Source organism: Atractosteus spatula, chromosome 6 (assembly GCF_055471065.1).
Source record: "Atractosteus spatula isolate fAtrSpa1 chromosome 6, fAtrSpa1.hap1, whole genome shotgun sequence".
NCBI lineage: Eukaryota > Metazoa > Chordata > Actinopteri > Semionotiformes > Lepisosteidae > Atractosteus > Atractosteus spatula.
Genome location: NC_142711.1, coordinates 51,597,946 through 51,625,111, shown reverse-complemented (window position 1 = coordinate 51,625,111; position 27,166 = coordinate 51,597,946). Strand labels below are relative to the sequence as shown.

The window sequence follows — 27,166 nt, the reverse complement described above, 5'->3', positions numbered from 1 at the left end:
TTCATAATCCACTAGGTTGGATGCAATTTATGAATCAGTTTAGCACAGTTCCTTGCCGTAGTGATTTTAAACTCATTTTCATATTGGCTCACAGGAATTTCAAGAGGATGTGTACATCTTTGTGACAAGCTCTTCTGCTGACATCTAACTTTTTGCACCTTGAAAGGGGTTATCATATTATTTTGACACAACAATTACAATAATCCAGGTCTTGCATACTGAGAATAAGGAAATGGAATGAGACAACGACATTTACAATCAAACGTTCTTCTCCTCACATTGCAGCGAGAAGGTGGACTCAATTCAGCACACCAGAGGAAAAAGAAAAAAAAGAAAAATCAAACCACAACATTTAGTTTAAATCTACATCCAGCTTAACAGCAACATTAATATTCAACAAGATCAAAATTGTATCATTTTAAGGTACCTCTTATATTTTCTGATTATTTACAACTGTACAAGCAAAGCACACGCTTCCAAGTGTACTTATTTAATACAGTATCGACTATTTGCATTTACAGGATTTCTTCAACAAAAAAGAAACTGAGAACAAAAAATAAGATCTTTCATATATTACAAAAATCATTTGCTGCTAGTATTGTACTTTTATTTTTAAACCAAGTAAGACTAGTGACACCAGGCTGAACAGAGCAATCCCCTGTGTCACTCCTGATAACCATTTAGGGGAGGGGCTCAGAAGCAATAAACTCCAAGCTGTTGTATATAAAAGTTAAGGCAAAGTCATTTTCAAGTTTAAATAAAATTCAAGTTTTCAAACACTGGATGGAAATTTATATATTCATTTTTTTTTCCTTTAAAAAGAAAAACAAACATAGCTGTTTAAATAATACCTTTTTTATGGAATAAACTAATGAGACTAACTCCGCTGAGAAAAAAAAAAGTCATTTTGCAACATAAAATCAAAATCACTCTGAAATCTTAAAGACTGCCAAACTTAGTGCATTCTAGTCCTTCAGAGTTTTTTTAATTATTATTTTTTTAAATTAAATTTCATTTTACGTGTAAAAGGAGGAACAAAGGATCCCTGTCACAGCAGGAAACTTTCCTGGGCAACATTTCCAAGTTTCAAATGTAATCCTCATTTACTGACATGTACTCCAGGATGCTCCAATGTTGTTGCAGGAAGACGTCAACGACGGAGCCAAGTTTGAAAGTGCGGAAGAATCTGGAGAAGAGCACTTTGCACTAGGTCCACAGAGCAGGCTTTCTTTTTCTGATCACACAATTTAGAGTACGTACGGAGGAAAATGGCCGAAACTACATTCATGACAAGAGCCAGAAGAAATCTACTGAAAAGCACACGGAAGAAGAATCTTTACGCAGCAGTGACCTGAAGTACTGGCCAAATGAGTTGACTCCCAATGCATTTGTGAAGGACTGCAAACAAAAACAACTACTCTGTCTCCACCAAGAAGGGCAAGGTAACCCACTCTTCTCCAAAAAGACCCCACAATCACACCGGTGTGGAGAGCTCACTTTTTACCATGGATGTAGGAATGGGGCTGTTCTAATCTGAGTTTCAAATATGTCAAGTATAAAACAGCAAAAAGCAAAATTCCAATGTTAATATAGTCATGTAGGAAGACCCTTTCTGAAATTAAAAATGGCACATCCCTGCCCCAACTTACTCCTGACACTTGCTGTTGTAGAAACAGCAGCTGGAGCAGGTTAGCAGAATGTGTGAAACAAGTCAGAGTACACACCCAACTACTTTTCACTACTGTGTGCCTGAACTTTCAGGTGGTTGTTGATATAGTGGGAAACAAACTTGTTTTAACTTTTTGGGGGGCCCACCTGGATCTGAATGAAAAGTAAACACTTCAAATATGGAAGCATAACTTCAACCTGGTTACCACGAAGTCTGGAAAATGATGCATCCACAACTGCTTGACTATTTCAAGATACTCAAAGCAATTATCACTGATGCACAATACTGTGCTCGAGGAGTTCATAACTCTGAGCACGTTATAGTAGTTTAAATCTTTGTACAGAACAGGATTTAAAAGGGACTGTTACTTTTCAGACTGCAACAAAACATACTTTGGTTTATTATATTTTTATGCATTTTATAGCCACAAAAAAGAGATCCAGTTGGTAACACCTGTTCACCTCAACGTGTTCTGAAGAACATGAGAACCCTTTGTTAAAAGTGCAGAACAGGATATTTTCTCTATATTAAATCAATTTGTGGAAACATACCACCTCTTATACTCTATATACAGTACTTATTAACTCTGACATAAAAATGGTGGGGGGAAAATGAGAATTACAGCTACTACAGAAAAGGGGTAGATTAATGAAAGCCAAAGCAAACTGCATAATTTTTTATGAATGAAGAATCAAATGTCAAATTCAGAGACTTCAAGTTTTAGGCTTAGGCTCCCTTATCAGCTGTGAAAACACCCAGTCTGTTTTTGATCAGACAAAAAAAAAAGATGACCGTTAATTTAAGGGGAAAAAATACCTCCTATTCCTAAATATCACACTATGAAATCGATAAAATATGCTCCAAGTATAATTCTTTGCACTGTTACTAAATACGCATAAGGTCCTATCTGCGACAGTCAAGATTTCAAACACACTGTGTTCACCTACCCCATCAATGTCTGACAGAAACAGCGTAAACTTCATAGATAACTTTTTGCTGCCTGTGTCATATGTGCCTGCAGATCAGAGGTGGCTGTAATGTTGGACTTTTTACAACAAAAAAGTCTTATCATCTCAATCCATGGGCACATCTTGAGTCCATGTGATAAGTATCTTTTCTGAAGATATATATAGGTTTCTACTGACTCTAGATACAACCTCCCCAAGAGGCTACACTGCCATTGTGTGCTTTGTATATGTTAGATCTAGTTACCTGCAGACCAACCAGACAGTTAGTGTAAGTTATATCCAAACTTATGTAAGGCGCTGTCAAAACAACCTGCATGCATAGAGGCATAAGAAACAAGAAGCATTTCTGCCAGTCACATTACCATTACACAGTATATTATATCAATATACTGGTGTTAAAACAAAAATTGTGTTTCTTGTTGGCGAAAAGTATTCCTGCACTATTTAAAGAGTTGCAGAAGCACTAAGAAAACAAAATGGGTTTATTTAGTAGCTCATGCCAGCCAAAACAGCTCTAATACTCAACCTTACATATGAAAACAATGTAAAACCAAGAATATGATAAGAGTTGTAATTACCTTGCTCTAAGAGCCTCTCGTATAAATTACACATAAGACAATGAAATTGTCAAACAGAAAAAGTTGTGTACGCTCCACACTCCTCCAGTCAAGATTTTATCCAGCATCTTTGCCTCATTTCATATTTGGACATCCACTATAAACTGACTAAAAATGGTCATTCCTCAGACTGAGCCCTTAATCCTGCAAGCTGGCTGCAGTACTTTTCGGAACAGATAATAAATTGTTTTCCCCTCAACACTAAATAAAATAGAGAAAAAAAAACATGAAAGAAATGTGCTCTACATTACTAAAAGTGTCTTCTTCTGCAAGCCCTGAACCAGAAATACATCCTCTATGCTGTGACTGGTGACTCTGGGATTTGAACATTGGATAGCCCTGACCCTTTTTAAGATTGAATCCCTGTAGCGATTACTGGGGAGATTTGGGGGGGGTGTTGAGATCTTTATTGGGGCGTTTTCCAGGTCCCTGTAGGGGGGGCGGTGGTGAGGGTCTCCGCCCGGGCTGTCTCTTCACTTCCCTGGACTTTCCTGGAATGGCCTTCACAGAGTATGTCTCTCGAGATTTGGACTCCATTTTCTCACCAGCGCTGTCATCGCTCACAACGATGGCACCGGCTGGCTTCGGCTCTTTCGGAGGCTGTAGTGTTGGAGCGTCTTTTGCTGTCCTCTGGCAAATTTCTGCATAACTAGGTTTTCGAAGCTCCTGGTCAGGAACAAAAAATCACTATTATTTATACATATTTAAATACACTGATGACAGTTTATTAAGAATCATTACCTTGGTATAACGATCACAAAAAGGGGAAAATTCAGAGAAAGGGTAAAACAAGTCAAAGGTTAAATAAGTTTAACTAATTCGCAGTTAGATTTCTATCATTATTTAGTCAGAGTCCAGACAATGTCAGACAAAAGACAGTTTTTAGTAAATCCGGAACATATGCTACATAGAGAAGCTCTACAGACTGCAGGCTATTCAAATTATCTTAATATCGGATTATCCACACATGCAAATGTATGAACGTACAAATGTGAAAAAGGAAATTGAAGCCACAACCTTTCCTTAAGGGATCAACAGTAAATATCAATTTTCACAACAAATGCGGCCTTACGCAACTGGTGCTGCTTACTGTTTTGAAACATTAATGGTCTAGACATCTAAGTAGAACTGGTTTGGGATATGTTGGTACATTACATGAAAAAGAATAGTTGTAAAATCAATCTTGATAAAGTTAAAATGCCAAATATTAAAAATGGTGAACAGTAAAGGGAAACTGAAAAGTTTCTGCTTCGCAGACTGAACTACCATGATCCCACACACACACTGCAGTATTATTTTTGTGCAATGGTGTTAACATGAAGAATTAACCTAAGAACTTACCTGCCACATGAAATAAAATGCTTGTTTCTAACCCAACCAATCATGGATTTTTCAATCTTGAAATTCAACAAATCTGCAGGCAGGTGTTTAATGTGAAATATTGTTTTTCTCCATCATTGGTACAATAAGAACAAAAGATTCAATATCACATACAAATTACTTTAAGTGATGAACTGTGCCATATAATGTAAACAGCACACAGAACATTTTGCAATTACACATTTTGTGGATATTTCTTGACTCATACAATAAAATATAACACAAAGTAAAAGTAGAAGGTTTTGAGTTGTGATTTTTTTTAGATGAAAAAAGAGGTGCTACTGCTAATAATGAGCTCTCATTACTAATTTAGCTGCATAAAAGAGAAATTAGACCTCAATTACAGACTAATTTCAATCTTTTTAACTACTTATCATTTATTGCACTTATAATCTAAGATTTTTTCTAATAAAGCCTTGTGACTAATACCATAACAGTTTCTAATGGCAAGATCGTACCGACGTAAGAATTTCTTCATGGGCACAACCTTAGTTTTGTGCAAGTCACTGCCAGCTTAGCAGTAACTAATAACACTGAAGAAAACTATGATTTTAATAGCCCAAGGCCAACTGTGTTGTGAAGTTTACATTGTATGACTTGGTGTAAGGTCAGATCTGACTTAACTATACTTAACGGGTAAATCACGATAGCATAAATGAGACATTATAAGCTATGTGAAGATCCTGAATATCCAGTTTAATATCATTGACTTGAGGACCCTGACAACATCTACCAACTAGGTTCATCAAAGAAAACAGCATCTGGAAAATCAATGAGACCAGAGAACACTTACTGTTCTGTTGTTCTCCAATCTCACATCTGGATTGCATTTGTGATCAGAGGCAGGAAGTCAAGAATTTAAAACTGTAAAGTGAATTGGGCAGTGTGTGGCAAAGTGGTGCTGAATTAGATGAATAAAATCAAATTTGTCAAACCTGTGTCATACTGCAATTACCACAGTGTTTTTCCTACTGTCAACAATGCCTGTCTGCAACATTAAGAAGTGTTTTAAGACAATACTAATAGGTATTTTTATATCATTCAAGTCACAGAAAATAGTAGAAATTTCCTGTTTTTTTCCTAGAGCTGCATATTGTCACAACGTTCAGCCTCTTCCTTCTAAATACCACAGAGGAATGAGGAGTGGAATCTTAAGATGAATAAATATGAGGATGTGCTTTTTAAAATATTCCTCAGGCTCTTGCAAACCATTTCCCCTTTCCGATTCCATCACATAATTACAAAGTCAAAACACATTAAAGGCAAGAGCTACTTATGCAAGAGATTAAGCAATAAGCTCCAGTACTTACTGTAGCTGCACCATTCACTTGAACTGATTTACTTGCAGTGGTGGTGAAGGTAGCAGTTAGTCGTTCAACGGGTGTTTGTGCCTCGCTCAGCTTCTCTTCCTCCACCTTAACTTCACTGTAAGACATAAGCAAAAGAGCAAAGTGGTACAAAGCTTGAAATACATCCTCTGCAAATATGCAGCATGTATGCAAACATCCTTAAAAACGTGTGTGTTCAGAGGGTCTGGGAAGCAGAAGCTGTCAGATTCAAATATTATAATGTAAAAGTAACTTAACCTGGCTGGATCAGACTGAAGAACCATTACGCTACCTTTTTAAAGACATGCTCATTAGTCAGCCTACCACCTGAACTCTCCACTTGCTTTAGATGTAAAGCAATATTGAAGGAATCCAAGAGTCTTGTAATTCATTTCATGACAAAGCAGCCAAGTGCCCAAATTCATTTAAATCCTTTTTAGCATATATCCAGTAAGAACAGTATAGATTACCTGGAACACATTACTATAAAAACAATAAAACTATAGATCACAAAGTTCTTTGCTGTTTTGGCTGACACCACTCATAAAAAGCACAGACACCTGTAAATCAGATTGGAGAAACAAATATGGAGCCCTATTAGAGAACTTAGTCATATAAGGGACAAGTTCTCATTTTGCTCCTGTTCATCTGTGTATCAGGATGGGTGGTGGTGGGCTTATCCACTATAAAAACTAATATTCTGCTATTTTGGGAGAACTGAGTCTGTGGGTATATGAGAGAAGGAGATGTAAGTGCCCCTCTCTCCAAGTGGCACTACCACTGACAGGAGTGATCAATAAAGAGCTCGCTCACGTCATTCGGGAAGAGAACCCAGGTGAGGAGGTGATCTACAGGTTTGTGTTTTACAGCTACATTGGCACTTGTCACAAAGCTGGCACACTTTGCTCCTTTGATTGGGCTAAGGTCTGGCAGATTTGTCTTTGAAACTCATGAGAGGACAGGTCTCATTACACTTTCATTAGCACACCACGCAAACGACTGCTTATATGCAGTGTGAAAGGAGAATTAGGCTTGAAAATATTTGGGTTTTAAGGTGAAATTTGATTGAAGCAAAAAACATGAGAGAAAACTTAAACCTTAAGCTAGAGGTACAAGAAGTAAAATACAGATAAATGTGATATTTTAATGAAAGTGTATGCTACATAATGTCATGAATTCAGTTACAGAGCAACAAGAAATTTAGCAGCTTCCAGCAATCATATTTCTTCCTCCTTCACCAGGCCCTCAGAAAGAACAAGACTTGTCAGAGGTGTAGCTGACAAGCAGAAAGATTGCTGCCTCCCCTGTCACAACAGCAGGTCTGAGGTTAATGGCACGATTTGTAGGCCTCGCACTACCCTGAAAAAGTCCACAAAAATCAATTTCCAGACCATCCTAATCCAGAGGAAAACACTTGACAACTTTGTGCATTCCACTTCTGTCCAGTTTGGCATTCTGTAACAATGTATAATAATTAATTCTATATTTATTCCCATCATGTTCCTGTAGTCCAGCTTTACATAAACCAATATGGTCAAAGTTTCTTATTAATGCAGGTGCCTTGAGTTACAGCATCAGTTTAAACCTCCACATATGATTTCCTACTAAAGCACAACATTCCAATTTACCTGTTTAATTTTGCATCATGTTACGTCTTTTCTGTCAAAATCAATATCTTATCTACTGAAGATATAAAATTCCCTTTTCCTCTCAGCAAAGGCAGATCTGAGAACCTTTCCTTCAACATTTTGTAATGGTATGTCATTAATACCACCCCAGTGGAACAGATGCATAAGCATATCACTTCTTTTACATTTAAACCTTTGAGGAAGTTAGTTACTAGTTACAAGTTCTTGTATAGACCGGATTTTCGACAGATAATTTTTCTTGCAAGGATTTATTTGCTATCCTGACTTTTTTTCTGTTGTGGGGTGTACAGGCCGGTGACTGAGAAGGACACGTGTACCTTTTCCTCAAAATGCAATGAAGGTTATTGAAAATATCAAATCTGTATGCTATCATTCACACATTCCTGTTATCACATCAGTGGTGTAGCTTGCGGTTGATAGCTCTTGATAATGCAGAAAAGAAGTCTCTCTGTCCTTTTAAAATTACTTAATTTATCTTTTTTGCTGTGTTTAACAAAACCCCTTACAATGTCTGTGGCAGAAGCTTATACATGCTAATTTCATCATAGTTATTATATATCTGATTTTAAGAGCATCCCGTGTGAAATACTTTCTAATTCTTCCTCAAATGACTCAGAAGCTTTGAGATCTGCACATTTTATTTCCTCACATGCACAACCACAATATTGTACCAGTGACAGGGATACAGGAGAGAAAATGCATGAAGTACTCTAATTCACTTTGTGGTGCTTTCTCTGTCCTCAAGCTGCTCATGGAAACCTCTGTTTTTCTTCCTTTTTTAGTCATTCACATGGTGCATGTGCCACCACATACGTCTTTAGAAACTGCTGCTAGTATTTCACCTTTTCTCATTCTGGCCACAACATGGAGTTTCAATTTGAACACGAAATATTCTTAATATGTCTTTTAAAGTCTAGTTTTGAAGCCCATTTCCGTCTTAGCGTCTAGTTGTAATGCCCACCAGATGTCTGAGAGTCAAACTGCATTATGGGGAAAATGGGAGCCAAAACCCTACTTTGTTATAATTGATTCTGTACTATAAAAGGTTACAATCGAAAAGAGTAGCAGTGTAACAAGTGAAAACAACCTACATTGGAACCACAGGTCAATGGCATTTTATAGTATTTCCAAAGCAGTGCATGACAGAAACGCTTAACTGCAGAAAGACAGCAATTTCTATAAATGTCAGCTTCTTGTAATTCTTACTTCACGCCACCTTTCGAGTTTTCTGGTTACTTCTCGTTTCAACAACATTCTGAGTAAAGAGTGATTTTAAATGTAATTAAATCATAAGGTCATTTATAAATTATTTAAGATGTGATGTAACATCTTCATATTAAAAGTTAGACAGCGTTAGGGTTTTTTCATTAATAAGTAATTACTTCATAATGAACAAATATTTTTAGCTGTAAGCGTTTTGTAGACAGAGATTAAGTGATGATGTGTAAAGACAAAGTTACAGAATCTTACTCTGGAGATTGGGGGGGTGAAGGAGAGCCCTCAAAGCTCACTGGCAGTGGGGAAGCTGTAGGCAGTGATGGCTCTTTAGAGATTCCTGAAGGGATAGTGTTGGTAGTGGCATCAACATTTACATTCTGGAAAAAACAAAACAAAAATGGTTAATAAGGTGTTTTTTTTATAACAACACTACAAAAAGCCAAGGTTTCCTGAAAGGAATTAATATGAAGTTATCAAATCGAATCTCTCCTAAAATATAATTCAGCCAATATCAGGATAAATTCGTTCAAAGGTCATTTGTAACAATTTTACTCCTGGGCAGGAAGCTGAAAAATGTCAACACAGAGAGGAGAACTAAAGCAAAAATGGAATCTTTTGGAGACAGCCCATTACCTGTCTTGGTAAAGTTCCTCTAACTAAGGGTTGAAAGCACAGGTGCTATGCGTCACTCTATTCTCAGTCTGAGACAAGACCTGTTATATCATTGCTACAGCACACCACTTATTGACTTAACAGGAGTATATCAGTAGATTTTCCATGTCTTCTGGTGCTACCGATTTAAAAAGACCTGCAAGTGCTTTGCAAAAGTATTCAATGATTAATACTTGCTGTATACTGATCTACTGTACTCCACACGTTCAAAGCAAAAACAAAAAACAAAACATTGGCAAAAACGGCACCAGTCCATTATGCAAAGCAAAAAAAACTTGCATCTTTGCCTGCTGCCAAACGTGTTTTCACTAATTGAGTTCATGGGTCTGAATATTTACACATTCAACATACTCCAGCATTTTCTCTTTAGTTTTTGCTTACATTTAGTCTAACTTCTGTTACCCTTAGAGGTGTACGTTACCCTAAGAAGTCTTCAGTTCCAACATTCAGGTGTTGAAAAAAATATTTTGTTGCAAATATGTGGGTATGCACCATTTTGTAATTTCAGAAAACAGATACCCCAGGAAGGGTCAGAATATTTTCGTGAAGCACTGTATAAAACTAACAGAATTGAGCATGAAACTCTGATTACAGTTAAGAGTTATTCAACTTCTCAGAAAGTTATTTTTATTGTCTTATCCTGCATGATGGGAAAGAACAGAATGATTTGCATTCCCGTTTTGTTCAGAGTACTGTGAATACCAAGTCTCCTTCTGACCACTAGATGTACTGAGATCTTAATGTTTATTAGTATAGTCCTCTTGGTCACCAACATAGTAGCTGTCATAAAGGGACTCATGCCCAAACTTCAGTTAATATCTACATTAAATTAAGTTCATATTACAATACCCTGTATTCCAGTTTACAGAATACTGCCAAACCTGGTCTCTTTCATTCTGATCCCACGTAGGCCCAAGCTGGTACAACTTTGACAGCAGAATACCACTCAAACATAAGGGATGCATCTGTTTTACACTAGATCTCTATGGTTAGATTCTGTTTTATCTACTGAACAGAAACTTTCCAGTTGCCTTTTTAGTCAAAATATGCACTGCACCCCTTACATATGTGTGCTGAATATTTAAGAATAGAACACTTTAAATGCATAATGTTAAGACATGGATTTTGTCACACAATTGTTTCTTTAAAAGTAAACTCTTACACTAGAGATGGAATTCTGTTTTCTTTAAAAACCTTGAAACCGGTCAATCAATCTTGGAACTAATGCCATTTTATCAAAAAGTGTTACGATAACAACAACTTGGTTTAAATATGAAATAAGAGATTTGTTTTCAAAATGTAAATGAATGGTGTTGTGGTGTCCCAGTTACCTTGTCTTTTGAAGTTCCTATCACAATATTTGACAGTCTGTTCCCAAACACATCCTTGGTTTTTAAGTGTCCTGCAGCACCAGGCAGAGGAGGGAAACTGGAAAGGCCCAGCTCAAAGCTCGGAGAGGGAGGCTTCTGAGGTGGAGGAGACTGTGTTGGAACTCTCTGTGCAGACCAGAAACACATACAAGGACAGTAAGTGCACTGTACTGACTTTCATATCCAGGAATAAAGTGATCATAAAATCAAAACCCAAACCAATTTGCAGTCCTAAAATAATTTCATTGAAACTGTTTTGCGTGTCAAGTTATGTAATGTAATGTTTCTGACTGAATTGCAATGCTGCAATGAATAGTGCTTTCTTCAGCAATTTAGGGAAAATGAGCAAACTGCTACTGCAGTGAGAGAAAGCTTGTAGTTTCACAATATCTGCCATTGTAGAAGAGACAGAATAATTCCACTGTTCTCCAGCAAGTGAAAAGACGGGCAAATGACATGATTTACAAAGATTTTCTGAAATTGACAGCATTCAGTTATGCATCACATACCTGCCTACATTCTGCAGAAGTATCTGAGTTAATGTTTTTACGATTGCTAATTTAATTCTGCAGTTTAATCAAATCCATTGATTTCTAATTTCACTTACACACTGCACTTACCGTAAATTTGTCCTCCCTTTTCTTCCTATATCCATATACATTTTTCCTTGAAAACAAACAAATTGTATGAGAAATTAGTTCTTAATGTCTTGGAATTTCATTTAAAAAATATTTTTCTTTTCATACTCTCTATATTCTGAATTACTGTTTTCAACCTCTTCAGTGTTACTGCTACAACCTCCGTTCCAGGAGAGATGGCAGCATTTCTGTCATGAGCTGTACATGATTCGTTGGGCCAATCGTAGCCATCCATCACTGTGCAGTGTCTGCAGGAGAGCTGGCACTGACTGGAGGACAAATGCTTCTCTAACTACACCGCAAGTCCAGGGCAGGAGTGAACTAATGACACAGGCCAGACTGAAGGGTTCACTCTGCACTGCCAGTGCTTTTATCAACAGAGCTCGACACTGGCGCTTATTAAATGTATATATAAAAATACTGGATAAATTAAATATAACCAGAAATTAAACGATGTGCATACAGCTCAAAACTAGCAAAAACAAATCAAGCAACTGATGTTTATTGATTGATAAAACAAGATATTGTCAAAATAGAGTGATATTTTGCTTTCTAAGACATATACTAAAAAGTCTGATGAACTAAAATACTTTTACATGACATGATCAAACTTACAGAGGCTTGTAAACAGTGCAGGGTCCTGCCATATCAAAAAGAGTATGTCTACACATAGTTCTGCTTTACCACGACACTGAAGCTCCCACTGTATAAATATCAGTGGGAATAAGATGGCTGCGTCAGACCTGAATGAAGCACTAGGCCAAGCAACCAGGTACAACTGTTTGCCTCTACGGCTTCACACTGTTCTGGCTGGTTCACACTGTCAAAGCTGCCTATTTTGACACGGATGTGTTCAGGGACATACATGTCAAAGGTTTAGATTTTCCGCTGAACACGTCATACAATATGCAAGCAAGCACACATACAGATCATTGTGTCAGGTACAAAAAAACTCAGCCACATTTGCCAAGGAAGCAAATCAAATGCGCTTTACCTTCCCCTGCCCATGCTCGGTGAGCAGTCAGCACTGATGGGCTCTACCCGCCCTGTGCCAATGTCCCTCTTGGGGTAGCCCATACTGGTCTGTAACCGCGTCCTGTTCTGGCCAGGGGGCCGGGTCTGAGGGCTGCGCACACCGTTCAGAAGGCGTTCAGTGGGGAAGTTAAAAATAGTGGGACTGTCCAGGAGCCCTGATCCACGGTCTGCATTAGGTATAGCAGGTCGCAAATGAGGTTTACTTTGATTCCTATAAAAAAGACGAAGTTTTTAATCCTGTAAAAATTTACAACGGCACTGTTACTACAGCAAAAGAACGATAAATCCTTGTTTAGATTTCTAAGCAACTACTGTTGCTTTACAAGTTCTATGAGAAGAAACATAACTCAAGTTCAGCCATTAAGACACAGCTGCTTAATAGAATGCAGTGGGCCAGTATAAAACTGAGATTTAATTTCTGTTTTTTAACCCTCAAATAAGATTAATCCACAGAAATTCTGAAAGATTGGAGAGCACAGTAATTTTATTAAAAAAATATACATACCTGTTCCTGGGAGAGTACTGCCTGACAGTCAAAGGAGATGCAGCCGGCTTGAAATTAGGAGATGTTGTAAAGCCATTTATAAATCCAGTATTGGGAAATGGTGCAACCTGTTTAAAAGAGAATATAGTGAGCATCAAAAGCATCTGAACACTTAATAAATTATATAAACTTAAATAAATGATATGGGTTTTGGATATTGACTCAGTGTCCCCGTAGTCATTCTGATTAATTGAACATTCATGGATCTTGATGCATTAGAATGACCTTGTTGTGTAAGCACTAAATCACCTCACTACCCAGAAATGATTGGTCATAGGTGAAAATGGGTGATTTAAACTGTTTAATGTCAAGCCTGTTGAAAAAAAGATAAACAAGAGAAAGGAATTAATATACCCCCTTATCAAGACAAAAATGCCTTTGTGCCTGAGCAACACCATAGGTTGATTCACCAGCAATGGAGTATAAATCCACTTTAGCAAAGAATCAAGATTTTGCATAGACCACTGTGATGGACACCACTGAGAGTAGTGCAGACATGCAGGCCATTGATGCCCCCATTGAATATTGGAGGGATGAGCTGAGAAGACATGTAGCATCTAGGGCTCAAAGACCAGTGAACAAGACAGCTGTGTGCAGCTTGTATTACTTCCAAGAGTAGTACCATTGTTGTGACTCCCACACTATACTGTGACTTGTGATTATTAGTTTCCCTGTTGATGACAAATTTTAATTAGCAATATGTATTTACTTATGCCAAGTCAATAACAAATGGACTACTGAATAAGACATCAAGGTATCTGCTGCAAGGTTAGTCTTTTCTCAGAAAACGTTGCAATTGTTCTTCTACTACAAAAGCGTCAAAGAGGCTAAGTTTAGAATTCTAACATTTGTGGAATGAGCACATCTATCAAGAGAAAGCCTCTGAAAAAATACACAGACCATTATATCAGATAATGCTTTGGTTTAAGTTGCAACATTTATCCTGAATGATTGTATAAAGAGTATAAAATGTATAAATGCATATCATTTATCTTCTCAAAACCAACAAGACAGTTGTCATCTCTGTTACTGCTTTTTTGTCCACAGGCTATTTTTTTTAAATACAAAGTAACCATATCCTCAGATTTAAAAGTAGTAAAAGCAACAGAGATTTGTAGTTCTTAAAAGCAAACAATTAAGGTGAATATGAATAATTCATGAGCAATGTGTTGATTAGACTGTTTAGAAATTGCAGAAGCATTCAGTAGGGCAATGGGGTGGTTTGGACTTTGGACTCAGAGCCAGATAGCTGTGCGGTCAAATCCTAGTAGAGCCACAGCCCATTGTACCCTTAAGCAAGGGCACTTCACTCAAATTACTCCAGGAAGTGCTCTGCTTAACAAAGGAATGGTTGGCAGATGGTCATTGTAGATAACTATTTGTTCTTGACTTATCTGGTTAAATAAAAGATTAATTTAATTTTAAATATCCATGCCATGTTTCAAGATCCAGAATACAATTTAAAAATATATCTTTATATTTATCAAAATTCCATATTAATAGCATATTTTCAAAAGTCTTTCAAGTATCTAGTAGTACCAATGCTGCTGCTGCTGAAGCTGGTCCTTCATTTCTCACTCAGAAACTAATTTCAGAAATATTTCACACATTACTTTTTAATCCTTTAAAGAATCATAATCAGAAAGAAAAGCTGATGTATTAAAAACTCATTAACACCAAGTCGGCTTGATGACTGTTAATGGAAATTAATCTAATATTTAGGCTGAATACATACCTTTGTCAAACACAGAAGCACTCATTTTATTGCATGCACTCAGAAATATGGCAAAATAACCATCTCGTAAGACAAAGACTACTCCTCTGAAAATGTTAGGCCTGGGGCATGTCCCTGCCAAGTGACATTTTATATATATATTTTTTATTTTACACACATCATTTGAGCTTATTTGGTCATGTGAGGCAACACTGTCCTTATAAGATTACCTTTGTTAAAGCAAAATAATTAGCACTCATTTTGGGATTGCTAAAATACCCATTTTAGTGTAAACCATACTTGAGAGATTTTAAATCATTAGTTTCAACATAAACAGTTGTAGAGTAGTGTGTACAGGATTGTTTTTACTAATTTTCATCTTAAATAGCTTTATCTTAAAGATACACATACCCTATATCCAACTTTCCCTGGAACATACTATTACAATTCAGTTAAATAACCATCTCAATGCAAATAACCTCTTCAAACCCCTTCAATCTGGTTTCCGACAACTTCATAGCACAGAAACTGCCCTTATTAAGGTCACAATCGTCTCATGGCTTCTGATTCTGGTTCTCTTTCCATCTTTATTCTTCTAGACCTCAGTGCGGCTTTTGACACTGTTAACCATGATATCTTACTTTCTCATCTTGAGACTTTGTGTGTCCGACACTGCTCTTAAATGATTCAAGTCTTACCTCAGTGAATGCTGTCACTTTGTCTTTCTTGGCGGCTTTAGCTCTGAAACTAGTCTCCTTAAATCTGGTGTTCCTCAGGGCTCAACACTGGGCCTCCTACTTTTCAGTATTTACAGTACATGTTCCAACTTGGGCAGTTATTAAGATAACATGGTCTAAATGATCATTGCTATTCTGATACTCAAATCTACATCCATTCTAAACCTGTCACTGATGTGGCTGTCTATGCTCTCTCTATTTGCATCTTGACACAAAAACGTGAATAACTCAAAAGACTGAAGTCATGGCTTATTGGCACTCCACATAAACTAAATATAATCTAAAGGCAGTGCAGTTACCCTGTCTGTGGATGGTACTATACTTGAGCTTCAGTCAAAATTGAAGAACTCTGGAGTGACATTTGATCCAGGCTTGACGTTTGATCCATATGTGAAAAATATTTTCAAAAGATCTTTCTTCCACCTCAGCAATATTGCCAGTCTACATCCTATGTTGTCGCTAACTGCTGCTTAAAAGCTGGTCAGCACTTTCGTCTTCTCCCAAATTGCCCGAATTGACTGCTGTAATGCTCTACTCGGTGGGGTATCTAAATCCACTTTGAACAAACTACAGAATGTCCAGAATTCAGCAGTAAGAATCCTGACCATGTCTAGAACAAGCAATCACATTATTTCTACCATGAAGTCTTTGACTGGCTTCCTATTAAGTTTTATGTCAACTTCAAAATCCTCATGCTCACCTATAAGGCTCTGCATGGCTTAGCAGCTCAGCATCTGTCTGAGCCACTATCGGTCCTATTCCCCATCAAGCAGCCTTCATTCTTCAAATTCTGGTTTCCTATATGTCCCCCTAGCCCATCTACACTCTGTGGGTGACAGGGCCTTCTCCTGCTGTGCCCCAAAGCTCTGGAACTTTGTCCCAAAGGATATCCAAGTCACCTTCCCTGAGCTGTTTCAAATTAAGACTCAAAACCATTTTTTGGAAGGGCTTTTACTTAACTGGTTCTGTGTGCCCCTTTGCTCCTACTGTATTCCATTACCTCCTCTTATTTGTACTTTCATTGTGTGTATTTCATGTATTTTTATTTTATTTTGTTGTACTGTAAAGCGTTTTGAGAAGCCATGTTTAAAGGCACTATATAAGAAATAGTTTATTACTTATATGAAATACTTTTATTCTATTAACAAAAAATGTTTCATCAACAGTAAGAATATTAGAAGGGCCCATAAATTCTTTCACTTGGTTCTTGGTGGAGAAAAGGCATTGGTTTCTAAACTGAAAGGAAAGGGAAGTCAAGAAGCATTTAATATGGCTTACTTAACTAATAATCAGCATTCAATGACATGCTACACAGAAAAACAGCAAATAACATAACTGGTGAAATTTCCATAAAAGCTTGGTGTTCAAAAATGTTTAAAAAAGACAAACGGACAACTCTAAATGGTTCAAACCATATTAAAGTGAGAGCATTTCCGACACTATTATATTCACAAGTGTGTGTCATGTTAAAATGACTGGCTGTATTATATGGTATTGACCACTTAAAACATCAACTTGGGGCACAGGCCTCTCGTTTCCCAGATTTTGGAATTCCTTCAGTATCAATAAAACTGAAGGAAAAATATTTCTGCTCGGAACTCCCTGCTGGGTGCTTGAGGTAAGCAGTTAAAATGTCTCAAATCAGGGATAATGCAGTCATTCAACCCATGTTTCAAATTGATGTAAAATAATATTTTTAAAAATTTGTTTCCAAAACTGTTTCATTTTCACTTTAAATAATTAGCTGCCTTAAGGAAACATTGTAAAAATCTACACATTTAATTACACAACATTATAGAGTACATTGCTACTGCAAAACAGCTTGTGAACAGCACCCAAAACAATGTCATGATCCTGACAACACAGAATTTCAATTTAAGGACAAAAATCTCTTCAGGTGACATTCAAAAATTAAATTCTCTTTAATACTAAATTATCTTTTCAAGACGATATGAAAGTGTCCAGAAACCTAATTTTTCATCCTTTTGTATAGAAAATGGTGATTATATTTGGTAATTGAAGGTAAAACAATCTGACCTGTCCTTAAACTGCTACTTGTTTGTTAAATTTAGAATCACCAATATTTTTGTTAAATCACCCATTTTGAAATTGTGTTTCTGGTCTTACAGCCAGCTGGGGGAGAAAGCGAAAGTGAAAGCAGACTCCTCTGACCCAACATTTATTTTTTGGTACAACAGCTACACTGCTGCATACAAAAGGGTTGGGTGCTGACTGGAGAATGGATGCATCTCTCATTAACAGCACCAGAAGCACCTAGTACATCACTGAGGTCATTGACTAGCCAGCAGTTGAGAGTGCAATGGTTAATTAATCCCCTACTACTGTAGGTGGCATTGAGCTGAATGCTTCTGCTTGTGGAATCCTGGTCGCACAGGGCTACTAACATGACCTAAACATGAACCCACAACACCTAGATCATGGAGCTTAACCTCAGGCCTTCAACCAAACATTTCCACTTCTGGGAAAAAAAAAACTAAACTGACCTAGAGGTATCAATTAAGAACCATGCAATAGCAAAAACAAGTGTTGGAAAATTGCTGTCATGATCATAAAGTTAACATTTATAATTGAAAAAAGAGAAACTCAGACTCAAGACTACAGCTTCCTACTATAATGCTACTCCATTAAAGTTCGCCATTGGTAAAAAATTATACTCCGTTTTTAAGCGGTAGTTAGGTTCCTTACATAGCGTGTATACCAAAAATCGCGTATTATCAGAACACCCCCCACCCCCACTTAGACCCTTCTATTCCCCTCCCTTAAGCAACTCCATATCTGTCACTTATCTTGACTTTCCCCTTCATACTTGTTTCATTCCCCCTTCGTACTAGTTTTCGGTTTACAAGCCATATTGATGGTGATGCCGCACGATAAAAAAAAGCACCTGCATGCTTTAGGGCTCTGTAACTAGTTGCCGAAGTGTAGCTCAGGTGTGTGACATGCCAGCTTAGAATTCATGAAATTTCCTGCATTATTTCATTTTTCATTTATTCTTTGGTTGTCGACCATGCATACATGAATTCTTGTAAAAACTGTGTAAAACCTGAGTCTAGTGTACTGCAAAAGATCATTTTTATACATCAATACAGTACGGTACATATTGAGCATTTAAGAAAATACACTTCCTACATTACGCATTTAGACTTGAACGTTGTTGTACACAGTACCAGTAAAAAATGAAAAGGAAATATTGTTGCTGCGAACGAAACGTTGGCGCTTCAGTCGTAGCTCTAACAGAAAGATAGAGGCTGCACCAAGGCGACTGCGAAAGGACAAAGAAAAAAAATTGACTTGGCCCCTTGCTAAGACTCCGAAGTAGGCTGCCAAGAGGAAAAAAACTGCAAAAAGGGCTGCGTTTAAAATAATGAATTAGACTTCTTGAATCACTGGGTTTCTGCGGGGAGATGAACACAAACTGCTACAGTATTGTGAGCACAAGCAGGAGCTCATTCCCATTGTAAAGCACATATGGTGCGAATGTGACTTTTCAGAAAAGGTGTGCTGATTTCTACTTTTGGGGGAATAAAATTTTCAGATAATGTAGCTGAAGAATTATTTGTAGAACATTTTTAAAGTAGCATTATATGTTTGTTGTGAATGAGAAGCCATTTATATTAATTATTGGATGCCCCTTAACGTACTACTGTTTGACAAATTGACATTTCTTTTTAAATTTTACGTTTATAAATTTCCAGTGTTGTTTAAAACGCAATCTATTTCTCTCGCCAAAAAATGTCAATGCATCTATATTAAATTAGCTTTTATAGCAGTCTAACTTTACTTCTGCTTTGAACGACCAGCGCTACAATCTTTAATTTGTTTCAAGGGCTGTCAGTCATCAAGACCTGTGCTGACCGCAGTTTTCATCTGCTATTACATCGGTCATTCAAAGCACCTACCGTACTTTGAAGTTAGTGGGTAAACGAAGGAGAAAAAAGATGGTGGACAGCGACATTAACTTCGGCTGGTGCTATGTTAGACATCTTGTGATGTCCTGCTGTTGTGTGAAACCATGCTCTTTTACAGACAGTCGCATACGACGCTCATCCTGCACCTTTCAAGACATGCTGAAAGACGTTTCAACAGCAACGGTGGTGACAGGGACTGAAAGTCCGCGTAGAGCTACTGAAGACAGCAAAGTAAACACTTGCTGTTTCCTGCAAAAGTAAAAGAACAGAAACAGCATTACACTGATTGAGCACTGATGATGCTAAAAGAAGAAACTTGCTGGAAATGCCTTTCTCACAGTAAAAGACCACCAGGGCTGCCAAGTTACCGCTACATTTCGGACTCTTGTCATCAAATAACGAATGCCGTCTTCTAATATGTTTTGACAAGCTGAGGCTGTTGCAAAATGAGTATATTTCTGAAGTGCAGTAAGGGTGAACACTCCTTTTTGCATCCTTTATCAGGATATCTTCATCCTCTACGGTCACCTTGCTTTCCTCAAAGGTACACAGAAGGGGAGGGGCCAATATATAAAAAAAATAATGAGCTCAAGTCCGTAACATTGTTGTTCTTGCGTTGTAGTTCTAAGCTTTAAAAATCACTTTAGGAGACATACAGTACAATAGTGTCTGCATTTTAATTGTATAATGTTGCATTGACTCATATTTTAGATGCATCATACAAAATACAGTATAAAGCGTATTAATTGCCTTGTTTAAAGTTACCAGCCAAATGACTGGAAGACGAAAATATTAATTGCGGTTATAAACACTCACTTGGAGTGGTGATAATTTGTGTTTGTCTAGTGTTTCTCTGAGGTGTAAAAAGTCAGTTAAAGCTGATAAAAGTCATAGCCAAACAACTGCTTTATAATGTGGAGCACTGTATTCTGTTTTTAAAATCACAAAATATAAAAAAATTTAAGATTTAAACTCAAAGGTGTGCTAGCATGCGACTATCTCAGCACAAAAAAGAAAAATTGCAAACTAACAAGTCACGTTTCCCAACGGATGTGACGACTGATTCCAGGATTTCACAAAAGTGTGAGCTTAATTTAACTTTAGCAGTTGTCTTCTTGTAGTGATTAAGTTTATGTACATTTATTTTATGAAGTTTAATTCTTAAATTATGTTAACTGAACTTCTATTACATTGCAACAGAGAAGCCAGTAAGAATGACTTGCGATTTAGTTTATACAATGTTGGTCAAACACAATTCACTACCGATTTCCTAAAGTGTCGCAATTATACAACTTATTAATTGAAAACACGACTAATAAATTATAGCACACAGCAAGAATGCATTGCTCGAACCACACATACTACTGTATGCTCACCACTATGCTGTCAATTTGTAAATTAACCTGCAAGCTGTAATCCAGGCAGATTGACATTCTTATAAGAAACTCCAGATATGAAGGTTACACTGTACATTCAATACAGGGACCAGAAGAGAAAAATAACTGCAAGTGCTTTCAAGACACAGAAGGAATGACATGACGTTTGGGGTGTACTGGAGAAAAACAGAAATCACATTACATGTTGGTTTACTGGGTACTTTCAAAAATTGGCTTGATGAAGGTCTTGGAAGCAAAATACCATAATCATGCAAATGAAATGGGCTGGATGGTTTTAATTAGATGGTTGTTCAGAAAGAATAAAAGTATAAAATGTACCACGGCAAAGGTACTGCATTCTTAACTCCCAGGCATAATTACCCTTAATTATCTACCATTCAAAAATATACAGCTATTCTTCCAACAGGAAATGTTGCAGAGCGATATTTTGAAATATTGAAAATATTTATGGTAGGCTCATTCCCAAAATGTTGGAAGGATGAACAACAAAACCCGAGTGGAAAAGAGCTCTGTTACCACCAGTGTGCAGTTCATGAACTGAAAACTGAAAAAAAATTACAAAAACAGAAAATATAAACTTCATAAAGGAGAATCTTTATCTTTGGTATTTTACAGACTCGAGGCAGGGAAGGAATTCAGTCTTGAAAAACATCCTTTTTCCCTGAAGTGGAAGGAGGCACAAAAAAAGCATCAGATAGGATTTATTTGTTGACTGTTGGTCTGAGATTTGTTTACATTTAGGTTAATCCAGTCTGCTCCTTGCTTAAAACAAACGTTGATATCTGTGAGATTACATACTATGCCAGAGAAACTGTACGCAATTTCACATTCCAAGCTGCTTTTATTAGTCACACTGGTTATGCCTAAGCTATGTACTCCATTGTTTCCAAATCTAAAAGGGAGTACAAAGTGATAAATTTCATAATCCCTCATCATTTATAAGCAGCACAAGTTTAAGAGGTGCACACTGTAAAATGATTTAACCTCACATCAACCTTACAATAAAGAGAAAAACAAAAAATGGTTTATGCAGTCACAGATAAAAGAAGAAAACCAAAAAAAGAAACCTTCAGCCTTTTCATACAGTAAACAAGAGCCTAGTATTTGCTCCATGAAATCTCATGGACGTAAACATGAATGCAGATAGAGGATAACAAGCCTATCTGTTCATTTACTTGCCTTCAAGCAGCACCAACAATATTATAATAACACACTGATTACATCCATGGAAGCTAACAGAAGAAAGGAAAAGAAATCTTAGAGCCTGTTTTTTCCCCACAATTCATCATCTCTTAAAACAACTTCATACCACAACAATCTAATACACTGATGCAATCAATTTTCTTGTTTTTCCCCCCACTCTTAACATCAGAATTCAAGCAATCTTGTCATTTTCTTGGCCCCCAAACCTATAGGTATTATCTCTTTGATACAAATGCAGAAAGATTCAAGTCTGCTCAGTAATTATTGACTACTACTACTAATAATAATAATAATGACTAACTCGCTATTTTTGCTAAAGGTTCCAAGAATGGTTGGTGCTATTCAGTAACACTAGAAAACTGTATGAACCATTTCATCTGAGGTTCAGATTGATGCACAGTACTGAAACAACTCCTATTGTGGTTACTGATGATTTACTGCTGACTTTTTTTATTCATTCTTGCCTTGGACCTCGGTGCTGTCTTTGTTACTTCTAACTACCCTATCTAGCTGAATAGAGCAGTGTAGTTGGTACTACTGGAACTGCTTTTTGTCATGGTTTTAATCATATCTAAATTGCCTTGCAATGCATTCCGTGGAAATTGCAAATTTACACATTTTTGGTGTTTTTAATCAAAATGTGAATGTTCAAAATGTTCAGAAGTGTTCAAAGTGGATACTTAGGTTTTAAGAAAAATGTGAGATACATTTGTAGTTCAACAAAATGGGGCATCATTGGAAGGGAGCGAATACTTTTCCAAGGCACAGTAAGTTATAGAAAACTTGCCCAAATTGGATATTATTCATCCTTGATAAGGTTGGATATCTCTGCAGTGCTTAATCCCATTCATTATACTATCAATTGTTTCCACAGACTCAGACTATTTGTAAATCAGACTTCATTTCTATGAGAACATAAAACATTTTGAGAACATGCTTTATGTTCACATGACACCCACAATTAATCAAGCTCTATCAGCTCTGCCCCAAAAAAAAATGAAAAAAATGAAGTTATGTTGATTAGCTCTCCTCAGCTTGGGAAATGTGGCGGCTTCAATGTGACCAATGATGGTGCTGGAATCCGTACAAGTACGGGTCTGGAATCTTGGGATCATTTCTGGTCCAATTCTTGCATTTGAAGTATATGCTTGCACCAGTGTAGCTTTTTTTCCCCCATTTAAAGCAGCTGTTATTGATTCGTGTCTCTCCCAGTGAGATGTAGAGAAGGCAATGCATTCTTCAGTATTTTACATGCTTGATTATGGTTTGGTGCCTGCAGCTGGGTCCAAACTAGATCTTAAGTTGCAATATGAACTTGGCTGCTCAGAATTGAATTAATACTAAAATGAGGTGGTCCTGAAAAGATCTTCTTGTAAAAGCTCTTGCTCAAGTGCAGGATGAGCTGTCTCACCCGGGTGATTGCAGTTGTGATACCTCCACGCAGTGGTACACAAATGGCTGAGTGCCACAGAGGGCAGGCTGGGATTGGTTGGCCAGGGCTCTCAGGTCCCAGGGAAACAGCAAACGCCGGCAGTGTTCTGGGCGTGGTTTGGTCTGCAGTGCTGTGAATGAATTCCCCTCCTCCAGGAGGTGCTGAACTTACTGCAAAGCCTGTGAATGTGTGACATTAGTGGCACGGAGGTGGGCGGTCCACAGGAGTCTGCCTGCACTTCCTCGTTCCACCCTGTGCTGTTCTGTTGCGGGGATCAGAGCTCAAACCCGAGATGTGAAAACCACACAGGCGGCTATTCCTTTTCAGGACATTAACAAAAAAAAAAAACTGGTGATGCTGGATTTCTTAAAGTGCATGACCATCGCTGTCAAGCTAGGATCCTCATGGAGTTTAAATTCAAAACACTCCTACTCACCTTTTTGGGTTCTTATGGTCGGGCTCCTGACTACACCAAGCAAAATGTGGCTCCAAACCTTAAGACTTCTGTTCAATTGCTCCAACACTGCGGAATGATCTCTTTTCCCATAACAGGTCTTTCACCTCAGTCAGCACTTGCAAATTCTGCCTTACATCTTACCTTCTTTCAGTAGCTGCTGTTTAATTTACTGCATCAAATGATGTATACATGTGTTTCTATTGTTATTGCTTCTGTTTTGTGTCAATAGAAAACACCCTGAAATGCAGTCATTGAGTGTGGCACATGAAGATGCAAAATATTGAGAAACAAAATCTCATATCGTTTCAAAACTAACATTACTCTAGGATCAGCTTACCAAAGTACAAAGTACTTTTCACTCACCAATGCTGGATCTAGGAAACTGTGCGTTGTTGACCATGTCTGTGGAGTAATCAGGCTGTACAGTGGAAACTGCTGCTGAGGGCTGTACACTGGAGGTATGTAAAATGAAGTTGTATAGCGTTGTTGAGCGTAAAGATTCACATCCAGTGGTCTGTAGCCATTCTTTGGCAAAAAAGTGTTGATGGCGATTGCCTTTGCTTTGATCCTTGCCTGAATGGGAAAAAAGAAAGGAACTTTTATTCCATTTCTTAAATTGTAGTTATGCACTCAGATCCAATGGTCTCAACCAACTATGAGATACCATATAGGCAAATCTGGTCACAATCAAAGACACTGTCCAGGGCTATCTTATGCCGAAATGAGGTGTTTTATGGTTGAGTCACCCTGCAGACTGTAATCATAATTCTCTCTCTAACTCACTCATACAAGCTTATTCAGACGTTATTAACCCAATATAATATACATTACATTGCAAGATTTCTTTAAACAAAAAGGCAAGATTAAAAGGAAAACAAAACAAAAAGTATATAAAGGAATATTGAATGGTGATTTTCATGTTACTACACTGTACCTTGATGGGCTTTCCTTGAAAAGTTTTCACTTCTTCTCGAAGATACTTGTAAGCCTTAAAATGTAAAGATGATAATTATTTCCTTAATCCCGACAGAAAATGTTTCTGCTTAAGCCACCTGATTGTCTATAAGATGCTTTTTTCACACATAAGATGGAAGCCATTCGTTTAAATGTAAAGTTGTGAAGAAAGCAGTTTTAATACCTCTATTCTACTATACAGAAGGTATCCAATGTTGTGCTATACGTAATTTTATGGACATTACAGAACTAATAATGTTCAAAGTTACATTTTAACATTGTGTATTGCATGTATTATAAACTGACATACATAAAACATAGCAATATAGGTACCATTTCTAATTGCCCATCTGGGTTGCAAATGGGTAATATCAGGGATAAATTGCATAATGTGATTCTTCTGTCTTAGAAAGTTTTTTTTCCAGTTTTCAAGTATACATCTTAGAATAATTCAAATCACTTAATTTTGTTTTAAGCCAACTTTGATGCACACTCTATCATCTTAGAGTAGTGAGTTTGTCCAAGGTTTTAATCCTTCAAAGTGCCTTACCCTTAAATAACTTTTCCGAGATCTGCATCCTTGCTTTTGCATATTACATTAGTTCCAAAGAAAATTAATCAGATATAATACATAATGGATATGCTGTTATGATTTTTACAGGTACCAAATGTTATAAATTGAATTCAAACATTCAAAAACTAAAACTTCTCAATTTGAATAAAGAATATAAGTGAAACCACTTCGATTAAAAGGCTAGTATCGGTTTTCTGATACTACAAGTAGACTTTGAAAAAAGGGAACCCTAAACTAAATGGCAATAGCACTGAATGCAATTCCAAACTAGTAAAGGGAAGAGCTAACCTGTTGTGCATCAGCTTCAGATTCAAAAGTAATGAACCAGTTGTCATTGTAGGCAAACTCGCAATGGATGAATTTGGGCAAGTTCTCACCCTTAAAGAGAGATTCCACCTCCTGTCAAAACAGATATTAACGTGAGAGTTAACATGGGAAGGTTTCACTCTAACAGTCAATAAAGACACTCAGTTCTAGTGGTAGACATATCAACTTTGATTTTTATAAAATACTGCGTGTGTGATTTAGGAGGATGGAAAAAAAAATCAAATAAATGCCCTTAAAACACATTCATTCCTTGCAAGCACAAAGCTTCCTAGCATAATTTGTAGCTTATCATTCATTTTACACAGAAGTTGCCTGGATGAAATCCTTTGTTTCACCAGATGTTCCAGATCTGACTAAGAATTAATTACACTGGTATTTACAGTTTTCATTCCATAATGCAAGAGAGAATCTAACAAGAACCAGCTCCTAAAATTAATTGTGAGCTCTGTAGAGGTGGTGGTATGGCAGGCTGGTAGACTTCAGTTCTGGTGGTATGTGGGTATCCAACTGGATTATACATGTACACTAGCAAATATTACTTAAGAATTGAGGAAGCTGATTATAATTGGGTGATGTAAAACCACATTTCACCCATACGACCCCATCAAAGACATATGATGGGTCTTTCTACTGTTTAGGCTACATGAGGAAAGAATTCCTAGACATGACTTTTTCCATATGGGGTCTACTCCAAGCCACACAGATGTATGCTGATACAAAGCCAAAGGGAAAGCAAAAAGGATAGCAGCCAGTACATGAAGAGACAGAAATGGAAGCTACAGTAAAATCACAGGTGACAGGATTAATATAATACATATTCAAAAGTGCCTAGAGCTGTATAGCTGCCAACACAAAACCCAACAGCTCTCTAGTGCCCTCTGCTAGGGAGGCAAAGCATAATGTCTCATCCTACACGTCTCGTCTCTTAAATGCAACATGCCTGATTGCAGTGCTCAAGATCTCATCTGCACATCTGTGAAACGATCAATGCTGAGAAACTATGTTATGTAAAAGCTACAGGAATATGAAAACAGATGTGTATTAATATGTAAACTTGTTACTGTATTGCATCCATCTGTCTAAGTCTATGGAATGTCAAATTAAAGTGGTGAAGCCCACATTGCTAGCAGATGCACCCTGAAATAGATCAAGACAGGTGTGGGCAGGTTGAGCAATCAACTGCTGAGTTGCCAATGTCTGGCAGACCCCACTTAATACACTAAGAGCCTGACAAGACAGTTTGGGAAACTATTTTTCTTGTCCATTTAATTGAAGGGGAGGGGAATGCCTCCATCTCGTTTTGCTGGTTTATATGGGAGAATATTTTTTTTCATGTTAATATTTTTTCTGTTCA

General features: G+C 37.2%; 1 protein-coding gene across 3 annotated transcripts in view; it reads right to left on the bottom strand.

The window, feature by feature from the left end:
• Positions 1–1,789: 1,789 nt before the first annotated feature.
• Positions 1,790–27,166, bottom strand: part of larp4b (La ribonucleoprotein 4B) — an 83,771-nt gene continuing 58,394 nt past the window's right edge. For all 3 annotated transcript variants that reach the window (XM_088918301.1, XM_088918302.1, XM_088918300.1), the window contains 10 exons: positions 25,774–25,884; positions 24,892–24,945; positions 24,321–24,530; positions 13,050–13,156; positions 12,504–12,755; positions 11,492–11,537; positions 10,833–10,997; positions 9,082–9,206; positions 5,945–6,059; positions 1,790–3,920 (listed from right to left, as the gene is read on the bottom strand). In XM_088918301.1, the coding sequence (XP_088774427.1) occupies positions 3,627–3,920; positions 5,945–6,059; positions 9,082–9,206; positions 10,833–10,997; positions 11,492–11,537; positions 12,504–12,755; positions 13,050–13,156; positions 24,321–24,530; positions 24,892–24,945; positions 25,774–25,884 (1,479 nt within the window). In that variant the 3' untranslated portion in view covers positions 1,790–3,626. The remainder of the gene's footprint in view (positions 3,921–5,944; positions 6,060–9,081; positions 9,207–10,832; positions 10,998–11,491; positions 11,538–12,503; positions 12,756–13,049; positions 13,157–24,320; positions 24,531–24,891; positions 24,946–25,773; positions 25,885–27,166) is intronic.